This window comes from Poecilia mexicana, unplaced genomic scaffold (assembly GCF_051168715.1).
Source record: "Poecilia mexicana isolate PSO_F unplaced genomic scaffold, ASM5116871v1 scaffold_13, whole genome shotgun sequence".
Taxonomy (NCBI): Eukaryota; Metazoa; Chordata; class Actinopteri; order Cyprinodontiformes; family Poeciliidae; genus Poecilia; species Poecilia mexicana.
In genome coordinates, this window is record NW_028263382.1 from 3,718,554 (window position 1) to 3,733,126 (window position 14,573).

Here is a 14,573-nt window from a genome sequence, read left to right on the forward strand (position 1 = left end):
GTCGGATAGTCGAACCTCGGATTCAGGAAGAGCAGTGTGGTTTGCGTCCTGGTGGTGGAACACTGGACCAGCTCTACACCCTCAGCAGGGTCCTGGAGGGTGCATGGGAGTTCGCCCAACCAGTCCACATGTGTTTTGTGGACTTGGAAAAGGCATTCGACCGTGTCCCTAGGGAGGCTTTGTGGGGGGTTCTCCGGGAGTATGGGGTACCGGGCCCTTTGATATGGGCTGTCAGGTCCCTGTATGACCGGTGTGAGAGCCTGGTCTGCATTGCCGGCAGTAAGTCGGGCTTGTTTCCGGTGAGAGTTAGACTCCATGAAAGCTGCCCTTTGTCACCAATTCTGTTCATTACTTTCATGGACAAAATTTCTAGGTGCAGCCAAGGTGTTGAGGGGATCCATTTTGGTGGCCTTAGGATCGCATCTCTGCTTTTTGCGGATGATGTGATCCTGTTGGCTTCATCGGATCATGACCTGCAGCTCTCGCTGGAGCGGTTCGCGGTCGAATGTGAAGGGGCCGGGATGAGGCTCAGTGCCTCCAAATCCGAGGCCATGGTCTTGAGCCGGAAAAGGGTAGAGTGCCTTCTCCGGGTCAGGGGGGTCATCCTGCCTCAAGTGGAGGAGTTTAAGTATCTGGGGATCTTGTTCACGAATGAGGGAAGAAGGGAGCAGGAGATCGACAGATGGATTGGCGCAGCATCTGCCGTGAAGCGGGCGCTGTACCGGTCCATCGTGGTGAAGAGGGAGCTGAGTCAAAAAGCAAAGCTCTCGATTTACCAGTCGATCTACGTTCCCACTCTCATCTACGTTCCCACCCTCATCTATGGGTCTTTTCCGAGGAGGCCCATCCTGCAGACCCAGGATGAAGATGAATGGTGGTTTTAATGATAAATCCAACAATGGCAGCACAGGGAGCACAAGGAACTGGCAGACAACATATGACGTACACACAACGAGGATCCGACAACATACAAAGACAACAGGTGGGACTAAATACACTGAGAGGGTAATCAAAGAAACGAGACACAGCTGGGATCAATCAACAGGGAAGACAGAGACTCACAGGGGAACAGACTAATAAACACAGAGAACCCAAGAAATAAATACCCAGAAAACACAGATCACCACACACCGTCCTTAGAAGGAAAACCTCTCGTAAAGATATAGATTTGAGAAGGAAGACGCAAATCGCAGGCTGAATAATGTTAGTCAAGATGAATACAGGCAAATAAAAAATAATAATAATAAAAGTGTCAGTCGTGGCGCAGTGTGTTGCTGTATGATACTAGACAGAATAGATCAGGAGAGGAACACAGCAGACCCTGATAAGGTAACATTTTGCTATGACTAAGTTTCTTATTGTGCTTTTAGTCAACTATATTGGTTTGATTATTTGCTTATTTAATGTATAATAATATCAGCCAAAATAATACAAATAATCATTTAAAGAACAAGTCATACAAATAGATTAACACTAAATACATAAATATGTCCTACTTTAAAATGTTTGCTAGGGCTTTCTGTAGGTTTTATTTTGAAATGTTGATATATTTTATGAATTCATTGTTCAGTGGTCGTTTAATGTATTATTAATGTACCAGACATAAACCTGCAGCCTTTGGCGGTTCTAGTTGAGGGCCAACGGGGTACCAAAGAAGTTATACTAAATAAATGTCTTATGTTAAAACTCAGTGGTGGATCCCTTTTTTTAACCTTCACAATTTTACTTTAACAACAAATTAAAAATTATAGTGCTGCACTTTTAGCTGCTGTATATGATTACACTTTCCATCTGCCAGGGATCTGCAACCTGGATCTTTGGAGACAAAAGTGGCTCTTTGGCTCACTTATAATATCAAATGATGAAATATTGCTCTGATTTTTTTTTCTTTTCATTCTTTTTCAAGTGTCACCATGAAAAAATACCAACTATCTTGGCCCTTGTGGTAAAATTTTAGTAGTACTCTGTAAAATATCAGAATGTTCACACAACTTTTATACTTTTAGTTGTCTGAGGACACATTTTGAATATTAAATCAGGTGTTATGATCAGTTACTCAGTGGTTTACCAAATACTTTTTACACGTGCTTTAACATATTTAAAGTATGCTACTCTGATTGGAGTACAGTTTTGGGGTACTCTGACCAACTATGCATGAATGATTGCTCTATGGATCACTTTTTAAAGACAAAAAACACCGCCATAAAATAATGTCTATCACTGCAGCAGACATCCCACCCCGTGAGAGTAGGGCCACGCGTCGTAGTGGACGTCCCTTATTTGGATTTCTGAAAGGTGGCAACCCTAGGTGTGAATATTTTTGCAGCCAAGTTAATGCACCCTTATATTGTTACGTATTTCCTTCCTATATTTATTTTGTTCAGTTTAATTGCACAGGATAAATGACAGATTACTTTTTAAAGACAAACAAATGATCAGACGAAGTGAACAAAAGGAAGAATAAATTTGAAAAAAAAATCCATAATAAATGTATTTTTAAAGATGTGGGTTTTAAGTATCACAGATTTTTCTTATGTATGAAAAGATCTTTTAGAAATATATTCTTGAGAAAAGTGGTAAATGTATTTCTTTTCAAATGAGGCTCAGCGGCTCATTTGACAGCTCAAAACAAACTTTTCATTCACCTTTTCTGCTTTGACCCATTTTTCTAATCTAGTCTTGTTTTGAATGATTGACAGCAATAGATCCTGGAGATCAGTAACTAGCAGAACAATGCTCTGTGGTACATTTGCCTGTAAAATGAATTTATGATTTTTTTTTATGGAGGTTTTTCTATGAGGAATAGATCATAAAAGCTTTCTTTTCATTCTGGTCAGCATGCTGAAATGTCACAACAAGGAAATAAAACCCAACGGAGTTGCTTTCTTGGCTCAGTGTGGGTGTTTTTTCACCCTAAGCCAGCAATCCTGAGCCTCCAGTGGGGGATTTCCACAAGTTTCGGCTCAGCAGGAACAGACAAGACGATTGCCAACAGGATTTGTGGAACACATGTTGAACACACTCACTTATCCACCCTGAGAGCTTTGCTGTCTGACGCATTGATTTTAGTTGCAGAGCTTGGGAAAAGGCATAAAATGCTGCCATAGCCCCAACCAAACCCCAACATTTTACACTCACTAAAGATTTGTTTTCATTTGTTTTTGTGGAGGCATTTAAATACCATGAAAAACTTCTTTTGTTCAGAGGTTGGTTTACCTGACACCAAAAGGTCAAGTACATACTTGACACTGCAAAGAGTTAAAGGTTTCAGTTTTCCAAACTTGATGAAACTTGTCATTTTAATGAAGAGAGATGTTTCCCACAAAACATTCGCTTTTGCTACTGATGTATTGGGAATAAGCTGAAAGGAGGCATGAGAGAGTTATTTTTTTTTATTTTTCTTTTCAGAACTGCACAGGTGTTTTGTTTAGTTAAAATAATTTGCAAAGTAAAGTTGAACAGTTAAACAGCCAGAGAAACATAAATCTATCTATCTATCTATCTATCTATCTATCTATCTATCTATCTATCTATCTATCTATCTATCTATCTATCTATCTATCTATCTATCTATCTATCTATCTATCTATCTATCTATCTATCTATCTATCTATCTATCTATCTATCTATCTATCTATCAGTGAGTGATTGGAATTATGTTGTACAAAGTAGTAATTAACAAACTTGACTTTAGGATTCTTGTTAATAGCAACCCAAACAGTAATGTCAAAATGTTTGGCATTATGTATGTGTTAATTTTTGTTAATGTTTTCACTTTTGGATGCCTTCATTGGTGATCTAACCCTATGACTCCTCTCATTTTAAGACACGCCCCTGACCACGCCCAGTCTCTCTAGGACTAATCTGATTGCTCTGCTGTTCCAGCTGCTTTTTTTCCCTGTGTAAAGATGGTAGTTTCCCTCCTGACCGGCACATGCCAAAAACCGCCGCCACCATTTTGTCAGCGCTACTGTCACATATATCAGTGACGGCGAAATGAAGCTTCATGATGCACTGAGACTTTCCATCAAACTGTTTGACACATGAGCTGACATGGTGCTTCATCTGCTCTACTGCAACATCAAGTGGATAATAAATCCACAACAGGCAAAGTGAAAATTCTGTGTAAAGCTTTAAATTGAAGAACAAGTGACTTTTGTGAAGCCAACAAATAAATCCTGAATATTTTCTGTTTTATGGGCTTGGTACTTTGTAACCATTCTTATGTCACAAGAGACAACATTTGATTACAATTAATATTTATTTTTATGCTTAAAAATATTCTTTTTGCCATGTAATTTTATATGGTGTCTTGTCTTTATGCAGGGCTCCATAATGCCTCCACACACATTAGGTCCTTTCATTGCATTAAAGTTAATTTGAACTGGGAGAAATCCCAGACAGCACTGAAGGGAGATGAGAATCGAGCAGAATTGAGAAGGACGGTAATGGCCGGGCTAGCATTGTATGGATTCTGATGAAGTTTGACAGAATGGAAGACATTCATGGTGGAATATTGTGAGACTAAACTTTAAGGATATCTGCTGATGTTTCCAGAGATTGGAATGAGGGAGGGATTCATCTGATTTGGATCACTTACTTGCAGTTGATGTCAAGCTATGGTCTTTTCATCTGTTCTGCTCAACTCCCCCGGCATTACTATCCTTGTGCTTGCTAGCTGTGTGTTTTTCAATTAATTGTATGTGATGTGTGAAGTAGATTTTAAATGCAACAACAAACGACTTACTTTTGACAAGGGCTGAACATGTGGCATCTAAACTAACCATAAACACTGAAAATGAATGACAGGAAGCCATGATGGAGGAGGTGAAGTGGTTCATCTCAGGTTTCTGGACGTCTGCACACAGCAGTCATACTGAATCCAACAAGTCAACATAATTACCAAAGTCACTCTGCACATTACAGCCCACACTCTTGAGCTTCAATGTCAATGTCACTTGGTTTTCAAAAATGCTTTCTAATTTAAAACTGAAAAGTACGGCATGCATTTATAGCTCTCTTTCTTTATCTAGTTGCACTTTGGAATTCATCGGCATCAAAAAACAAAGTCCACCTGTGAGTAAATTAATTTCTGTATAGATTCAGATGTTATCTGAACTCCTCAGAGATTTATTACAGAGCAGCAAAAAGTATCATGGAGGACAAGGAGCACAGCAGATGGGTCAGGGAAAAAGTTATGGCAGAGCCCAGAGAATAAGTTCTAAAATCATATCCTAAGCTCTGTTTAATCCAGGGGTGTCCAAAGTGGGTCCTGGAGGGTCGGCATCCTGCATGTTTTAGTTCTCTCCCTAGAGACTAAAACATGCAGGATGCCGGCCCTCCAGCATCCAGCATGTTTGTGAAAAAACAAAATTTCACAGTTGTGGTCCAGTCTGTCCATTTTCGAGTGAGGGTGATGCAGTAACAGTGTTTTGTCACTTCCAGATTTGTTGGAGCTGGAGGAACCTGGTCCACTCTGGGAGACGGCGGTTGTCGGTGTGTGAGAGCACACCTTCTGGTGGGTCAGAGGAAGGTGGGATGTTTGTATGGTACAGGTCAGGAGAGGATGACGATGAGCTTGTTCCTGAGCTGAACCTGTTGCAGAATGTGTTCAACTCATTTGCTCTGTCCAGACTGAATAATCAATCTGACCCTCCTTTTGCTTGAAGCTTTAATCTTCTTCATCCTTGACCTCACATCTGATATTGTTCCTCTGCAGTTTGTTCTCCAGATTCTTCCTGTATCTAATCATGACTCTATACTCCTCAATAACTCCCTGTCTCGTGTTTTGTGTTTTACAAAATTCAAGTACATTTGCTTCATGAATGTAAGTCATAGGTACATTTTGTTGCTAGATCCAAAAGCTACCCTGATTTGTAGTCAAAGTAGCTGTTGGATGTTACAGTGCAGATTATTTTACTTGTAACAAGACATTATGAGCTAAATAATCTGTCAGTGCAACTAGTACATTTTCATCAATAATAAGTTATTTACTTGAAACAAGCTTCCATATCTTGCTGAAAAGTTACTTGTAAGTCAGTTTTGTCTTATTTCAAGTGTACTAAGATATTTTCACAAGAAACTAGACCAAAAATACTTGGTAAGACTTTGTGTTTTTGCAGCGCACCTTGCAAGGGTATTTATGCTGTTTAAACTTTCTCACATTTTGTTACTTTTTAACATGATACAGAGCAGGGTTTTCTAACCTTTTTATACATAGAAATCTGAATAATTTGCTATACATTTGTATTCAAGCCTCCTGAGCCAATACTTTTCAGTCTCAATTTTTTTCTCTTTTCTTTGTTCTTTGCTAAAAAGAAAATTAAAAATCCACTCCACACACCTGTTTTATACGTGTAACCTATTTTTTTATTGTGAATAATAACAAATCATGTGTACTACAATAAATCAAGGTTGTAAAAAACAATTCTAGAAAAATATCTGTCTGTGTATCCATTAAACAATCATCAGCCGCTCCAGTGCAGCGTCCAGCGGTCAGAAAACAAACTGAAATGCAAAGCAGACCATCAAAACAAACAGTCACATTTACAGAGCAAAGACACAAAATATTACCAAGTAATTTTGTTCTAGTTTCTATTGAAAATATCACAATATACTTGCAATAAGACAAAACTAACTTAAAAGTAACTTTTCAGCAAGAGATGGTAGATTACTTTAAGTAAATAATTTCTTAATATTGATGAAAAATCTAGTAAGTGAAATAAGTGATTATTTCACTTATAACATGGAAAAATGTCATGTTATAACATGACATTGGAACTAGTACTTTTTCATCAACATTAACAAATTATTCACTTGAAACAATCTCATATTTTTGCTGAAAAGTTCATTTTAAGTTGGTTTTGTCTTATTGCAAGTATACTAGGATATCTGCATTAGAAACAAGACAAAAAATACTTGGTAAGATTTTGTGTTGTGCAGACAGAGGATACAATGTAATCCTCATCATAGAATATTGTAACACATTTCAGAGCCCAGAGGGAAATCCTTCCTGAAGTAGCTCTCCTCCACAGGCTGGATGTAGGGATAGTCTGTGGGGAAGCAGTAGGGGGCGTACTCATCGAGGGGGGCGCTCTCCGGCTGGGCCGGCCAGCAGCCGGCCACACTGTCCTGATGGGGGCTGAAGTACTGATAGGGGTAGCGTTTTGAGAGGAAGCCGTGGAAGCTGGACTCCATCCTGGTGGGTGAGTCATAGCAAGACGAGGAGGAAGAGGAAAAGGAGTCCTGCGGGGAGTAGCTGTTGGGATCCAGGGGGGGGTAGAGTGTCAGGGACTCTGACGAGGAGCAGGCCGCCTGGAAGAGGGGGGGAACGACCAGCAGATGTAGAGCGTTAGTCTGAGTAGAAGTTGTCATGGAAACAGGACACAGTGAGAAAGAGTGAGAATTTAACTCTAAGAGTGGGAAACAAGTCTGGCTCAGAAAATGTTTGGTCACACCACAGATTAGTGTGAAAATCACCCTGCAGTCAGTGCAGCCTTTACTTACAGTTCATTGTAAATTGTGTTAATTATTGGAGATAAAATTTATACATTTACTTTTAACAACATCTGAAATATGGTTAAAAAGTGAAAGAATCAAGATTTTTCCTACATTTGTCTTCCTCAGATGCACATGTCTTTTACTCGGAGTACATTATGTTTTATGTTAGGTTTTCATGGCTCTAATGATCTTTATTGGACTGTTGTCAGACAGGAAAGTGGGTCATGAGAGACGGTGAAGACATGGAAGTCATCGCACCAGGACTCGAATCTGTGACTGAGGCCTCTGTGTAAGTCACTCTTTACCCCTTTTCCACTGCCCCACCATGAGTATGTTATTTTTAATAAGAGCAGAGAATCATTTTTCTTTATGTTTACTGTAAGGTCTCATTTCTTAATTTCACAAATGTTTGTCTCTGTATGACTGTTTGTCTTCAACTTGCAGCTGGTCCCACAGTGGGACAGTAAAGGATATTTATGTTCTGTTTTTTATGCAATCAGAAAATGCCTGCATGAAAATGTCTCATAAAGTGTCATTGTAAAGCGATGAAGGTTTGTAATGATTCAGATTGGGCTGAATCTTAGTTTGACTAAAATTAGAGGCCAGAAATATAGAAACAAAGATTCATTTCCAACATATTAAAATAACAAATGGCATTCTAACTAACATAAGAAGAAGGAGAAGAAGGAGAAGATTATTTTATATATGCTTTAATGTGGGTTTTTTTTCATTTTAGTTTTATGATTCATGTTAGCACTTTATTCAATTAATTTAGCAATTTTGGTTGTTGTTTTGTTAGCTTGTTTCTTTGTCTTTTAAGCACACTGAGTCACATTTGATTGTCTAAAATGTAATATACTGAAGTCATTTACTGAAAGTTTCTGATAACTGACCTGACTAATGTTTTACTTGATTCTTCTTCTCTCGTTAATTTTGCCATAAACTGACGTGAAATGTGGAGTCACGCAAAAGTTGTGAATAAAAATAAAAGTGACGCCTTTTAACTTTGGATTTGCTAAAAATAGAAGAGATGCTTTTCATGGAGGAAGACTGAGACTCACCATCCCCTGGCCGTAATAATCCACGTCTGAGGAGATCGCGTGACTCCAGGGCAGCGGGGAGGATGTGGGCAGAGGAGGCAGGGAGTTGTAGTCCACGGCTCCTCTGGAACTGAAACTGTAGTCGTTGCTGGGCAACATCAAGTCCCCGAACTGCTGCTGGGGGTCGCTGAACGCGCCCGCCTGCATGTTAAGGCTGCACGAGCTCTTAGTGACAGGGAGGGAGGGCGCGCGCAGCTGTGGGGCTCGCGAGCTCATGTCGGCCGGAGGGGCGGCTGGAGGAGGGTCCTCCTGACGACCTAATGAGATCAGATTTTTTAAAAATTAGATTAGTGTAATAAACTGCAGATTGATCAGCAATAACAAGAGACAATGCGGCGTGATGACGCTGTTTCAACTCCGTCATGTCATGGCGGCAGCAGCAACTAACACTCTGGAGCGTTTAGGCTTAGAGCTGACAATAATTTACAGCAGCTGCATTCCGACAAGCCCTGCACGGCCGAGGCTTTCATCTGAGAGCTGTGCTCCGCGGGGTCAGGGCGGGTCAGGGCAGGTTGCTGCCTGTCAGCACCGGGGCATGCAGCGCGCTGCCCGGGATCTGAGATCGAGCGGAGGATCGTATAACTACGGCATGTAGGCAGGGCTGCAGATTTTATAGAGATTGACTGGAAACAGTAAAATGAATGCAGCTTTAAAATGTTCTGAACTTTGATGTTTCACTTACTTTGGGGCACGGATGGACAAAGTTCCTTTTGCTCCAAGTAAACCTGGAGAAATAGTCAGCCACCAGGAGGATGGTTGGATCATATGGAGGAGGAAATAGACAGTTAGAGTTTTGTACATGTCGTCACCTTCCTTAAATAATCGTCTTTATTTAGTTAGTTTTTCCCCTAAATCCTGTTCTGGCAAAAAAAGATGTGGCGATTTCATTTCTTTTGCCATAAATAAATATCAAATCAATTTTTTAGCAAAGAAAAAAAACAGAATCACTTCATTCTAGGAAGGTGACAATATTTCTTACTGCTAAACATTTTCCAGATTTGCTTACTGCCGCAAGGGCAGTTGGTGATTTACTGGGTCAGGTTCCTGCAGGGGCAGCAGAAGCGTGTGTGTGTGTGTGTGTGTGTGTGTGTGTGTGTGTGTGTGTGTGTGTGTGTGTTGTGGTGTTTACCGGTTGGGGTTTCCTGCTGGCCTCCTTTGCTCTGTGCCTCTGCAGCAGCTCTTTGACCGTGGTCTTCACCCGGACGCCCTGGTACACCCGTGGCTTTTCTGCACAGAAAGCCCACCGGACCGAGTCAGACCCGTTTACCAAACACTCTCTGTCTCACAAACACACATCTGCCTTCCACCGCTCGGCAACCCCCGAGGAGAGAAAACCCTTTCTGAAATGAAACATCTAAACGCTCATAGCCATCAAATAAAGTAAATTAAAATCCCCGTGTTGTGCTAAATATTTTATTTTGTTCTATAATAATAATAATAATAATAATAATAATAATAATAATAATAATAATAATAAATGATTTGTATTTTTGAAAGTTTTCTCTGCGTCTGTCCCGCTCCATGCGCTCCCGGCTGGCAGCTCAGGTTCTCGGCGTTTCCTCAAACGCCCCCCTCCTGAGTCTCAGGCTGCGGCGCTTTTCTGATCTGTTGAATCCGCACTCCGCGCAGACCAGGAAGAAAAGAAAGGAATGTAAATCGGCACAAAAATACCGCCACAGTAAGTACTTATTTCTACGTAAATCGCGCGCGGAATGGATTAATTACTGACTTTAACATATTTATTACAGTTAAATCATGTGGTTAATTTGTATAACTGATCTTAAAAAGGCTTTGGAAAGACTTAATAAAGCGATCGGACCAAGAAACCTAAAAACATACTATAAATGTTTAGTCGTGCTCCGCAGAAGTTTAAAAGGACATGAATGCACTGGGTGTGTGTCGACAAAAAATACTGAGGAATTTTCTTCAGTTTCATGATGATCAGATGTGTTGTGGAAAAAACGTTGCAGCCATTTCATGTCGGGGTTGTTTACAATTCAAACTGCCAATCAACTCTCCTCCAGAATCACTTATTTTATTTAAATCTCCGCTTTTCCCCTTCTTTGAATGCATGACAGTATAAACAGACGACGTTTGCACAAGGGATCATTTACAGGTTTTATAAAACAAACAAAAATAATAACGGCGCTTAGAAAGCGTTAAAGAACGTGGAACATATTGGAACATATTGGAACATATTGGAACATATTGGTACATATGCGCGCGTAATTTGGCCCCAAAGGCGCAAATTAATGGATTGGTGAAGAAATTTGATAAGACACGAAAGGCTCGGGTTCAAAACCTCCTCTGATAAATATTCATATAGTTAAATGCTTCTCTTTGATTTGTTTTAAACGTGGGGAAATAGTGGGCTAAAATGACACGCAGACACATCCCACTCAAACGCCCTGTTACGCACAAGCAGTTCGGGCAGAGCGCCGAAGTCTTAAATCTTAGCTCCACTGGCAAATCACCTTGATCAAAATGTGTGCAAAAAAACTCTCATCTACGTGTCCTGGAGTGCGTCAACGAAACGCTCAGGGTGAAGTAAAACGTCCTGTAAAATTCATAAATGTCGGTTAAGCTCTCAGGAGCTGAAAGTCTGCAGGACACATCCAGCTTCCACAGGGAAGCAAGGTGGCAATTAAATATAACACTCCCCAAAAAAGGCTGGAAAAAAAAGATGTTTTCACATTCAGGAATTATTGTAAACGTGCATAAAAGTGAACATCTAGATGGAAAAACAGCCACCCACGTTTTCTCCTCACTCCAACATGTCCTTACTTTGTCTCGCAAAACATCTATTTCCATAACCAACATTAGCATTTCTTTTTTTTCCTTTTCTTTCTAACAGGACAAAAGCCAAAAAATGAGAATCTTCAAATAGAAAAATCCAACGCATTACTCACCAGACATGATGGCTGAGATGAGGAGAGGATCCCTGGAGAAGACCTTTGGATCTCCACAACGTTCTGTTGTGCCTCAGCAAAATGGCCAAGAACGAAATTTCTATAAAAGTCTCCAAAAACAACAAGTCTCATGTGTTCCAGCGGGATCAGAGCATACAACAATATTGTAATAAAGCTGGGAAGATATTAGTTTGAGATTTTCTCCCTCCATGCCTACTATTTAAAACCCCTAGAACTCAATGATTTGACAATGATTTGATTGCGCGTTACTTACAATTTGAATATTCAGAAGCAATGCTCTCAAATCAATTTTTCAATAAAAATAACTACCCAAGGACTTTGTAAAAGCCCCACTTTAATGTAATATAACTGTGTTTTATGCTTTGGTGAGAAAAAAACACACTTTTATCAATTTTATGCTCCTTTTGGCATATCAGATCATCACAGCCCTTATTACACACACCAGCTATTGATGACGCTTTTTGCGCACATTTAAAGGAGAATTTCACCCAAATCTGACCTCACATATCCACTGATGGACCACGCGCACAAGAAATGTGTGAAATGTTCGTTTTTAAAGGTTTTATGGGAAAGAAAAACGCACAAAAGTGGGATAGAAGGGGGCGGGGCAAATGGCAGCAGCCATCTTTGCCATCGCAGGCCTTGAGCTGCAGCAGCAAAAGGTTCCAGAGTTCTGACCTGCTGCAGGCACTGAGCTGCTCTGCTGACTAAATACATAGTTCCAAAAATCTTACATTTGTGTTTGTTTGTTTTTCTAATTCTGAAGGAGGAACTGAAGCCTGTTAACAAACCACCTCTTAGATCACATATTAAGAAATTTATAAAAAAGTTGATCCAATAAAATCACAAAAACATAGTAAATACATGTAAAAAATATTGTTTATTAAATAACTGTTGATGTGCTTAGCATTTAAAACGTGTTATTTGTATTTATATTTAATAAAATAGCACATTCTTATTATTTAAATATTTTTAGTGGTTTCTAACAATTTTGTTTAATTTTCCCTGCAGTTAAAATATGAAACAGCCAATTTATTTCATGTAGTACATATTTTAATTATCATAACCCCCACCTGGATGCTCATCAGTGTAGTAGTTATATTTATTTTGTTTTGGTCAACATGAAGAAATTTTACATGATCATGATATGAGAGGAGATATATATATATATATATATATATATATATATATATATATATATATAATTTAACTCCAGTTTTGATCATAATATTATTTTTGATCATAAAGTCTCGTCCCTTGCCTCGCAGTCCCAGCTCTCTCTCTCTCTCTCTCTCTCTCTCTCTCTCTCTCTCTCTCTCTCTCTCTCTCTCTCTCTCTCTCTCCGCCCACCTTTTGCTCCTCTGGCGGCACAGTAGCGCCATCTCGCGGTGACATGCCTGAACCTTTGCCGAGTTATTACCAGAGCAGAAACGGTAATAATGCAGCAGATTAAAATATTATTTTCTCCTAATACTGTATATGAATAACCTTCACCATGTCAAACCTTCCTTAACTTTTGGATTCTTTATAACGTTGGTTAACATGACAAAGAACCAACTAACATTTTTAAATATTAGTTGGTTCTTTGGACATGAAAATAAATGCAGGTTTCAGCTGTTTTTTTTTTTATTTTTCTGGCAAAATTTGCGTTGAATTTCCTCAAAAAATGACACCAAACAGACATTTGTTTCATTTGTTTGTTTCAGATGTTTTTCTTGTCATTAGGTCAGAATCTATGTAATTTTTGCTGTTGTCGTTTTAAAACATTTTCCATCCCACTGAGAAAAAAACTATCCATTCCCATATTTTTAAATGTATCTTTACAGGCTCTAGTGGCTTTTATTTGATAGTTAATTGACATGAAGGTTGGTGATGGGAGGGGGGGAGGACATCCAGTGAGGGTCACCAGGCTGGGAATTGAACCTGTGACAGCTGAGTTGAGGACTAAGGTGTTCATACATGGGTTGTGCTTAACTCCTGTGCCACCACAGCACACCCAATTTATCTTTGTTTTAAATCATAAAATTATAAATAAAATAACGGTTCTTTAAACTTCCCAGAGAAGATATTTATCTAAAATTATAAGTTGTCTTTTTCCATAAAGTTGTGTGACATTTGATGAGCTTAATTAGGCTGACCTGACAGCAGAAATGACTTTATTTTGTAATGATTGACCCCTGTGCCCTGCTCTCTCAGCAGGATAAGACCACCTGCTGTGAAGCAGAAAAATGCTTTCAGGAAAAGAGAAAAGCTTCCAGGAGCAGAAAGACTTTGAGGATCTGAGTTGGATTTGAAATTCACCTCATCGAGAGCCACTGATGGACAAACCAGTCTGAGGGAAAGAGCAGGGCTCTGCAGCCTTTACAGTTCAAAGAGCTATTATTATTATTATTATTATTATTATTATTATTATTATTATTATTATTATTATTATTATTATTATTATTATTATTATTATTATTATTATTATTGTTGTTGTTGTTTCATAACCTTTTAAAAATGAGCAACTTCCAGTTTTTGATAAATATCTACTGAAGAGACTGTTGTCATTTTTAAGGTTCTCAAAGAAAAACATTTGCAAAAAGGATTACTCAGTTAATAACTGCTACCACTGTATTTTTCATCACATCTGTATTTATAATGATTAACTGGACTGTTGAGGAAGTTTGAAAGAGCCACTTGCAGAGCTGCAGGTTGAAGACTCCAACCCACTCCATGTCGTCTCTTACAGGAACTAAAGGATCTGCTAATAACTTGTTGCCACGGCGAACCTCCAGGGTTCTTGGTCAGATCATGCATCAAGTGTTAACAGAGACCAACAAACTATTATGTGGTCATAATGTTACCTCTGAGCTGTTCAAATGTATTTGCATGAAAGGTGTTGGAGATTATCCTTTCTTCCTGTAGGTTCAAGAAGAGTCATTGAGTTGAATTCATGAATTCCATTTATTAAAACTAAAATGCAGCACTGGCCCATTATCATGTTTTAGGAGTCCTAAAATGACTCCTAACAGTTTCTGATTCCTTTAGTGGGCCTCTCTCT

The 14,573-nt window shown here is 39.2% G+C and overlaps 1 protein-coding gene and 2 long non-coding RNA genes across 4 annotated transcripts; 2 read left to right on the forward strand and 1 right to left on the reverse strand.

The window, feature by feature from the left end:
- Positions 1-6,933: 6,933 nt before the first annotated feature.
- Positions 6,934-10,409, reverse strand: pou2af3 (POU class 2 homeobox associating factor 3). Of its 2 annotated transcripts, none has more exons than XM_088011480.1 (4): positions 9,730-10,409; positions 9,283-9,325; positions 8,562-8,857; positions 6,934-7,356 (listed from the first exon to the last, which is right to left on the reverse strand). In XM_088011480.1, the coding sequence occupies exons 3-4, from the start codon at positions 8,814-8,816 to the stop codon at positions 6,967-6,969; spliced, it is 645 nt and encodes a 214-aa protein (XP_087867606.1). In that variant the 5' UTR covers positions 8,817-8,857; positions 9,283-9,325; positions 9,730-10,409; the 3' UTR covers positions 6,934-6,966. The 2 variants fall into 2 exon arrangements, with proteins under 2 accessions (XP_087867606.1, XP_087867607.1); XM_088011481.1 differs by having other exon boundaries at positions 6,934-7,314; positions 9,730-10,297.
- On the forward strand, positions 7,120-7,790 carry LOC148155670 (uncharacterized). Its single transcript, XR_015765006.1, has 2 exons — positions 7,120-7,205; positions 7,710-7,790. It is a non-coding gene; the product is annotated as an uncharacterized LOC148155670 (long non-coding RNA).
- LOC106909515 (uncharacterized) lies at positions 10,149-11,843 on the forward strand. Its single transcript, XR_001416100.2, has 2 exons — positions 10,149-10,278; positions 11,455-11,843. It is a non-coding gene; the product is annotated as an uncharacterized LOC106909515 (long non-coding RNA).
- The last annotated feature ends 2,730 nt before the right edge of the window (positions 11,844-14,573 follow it).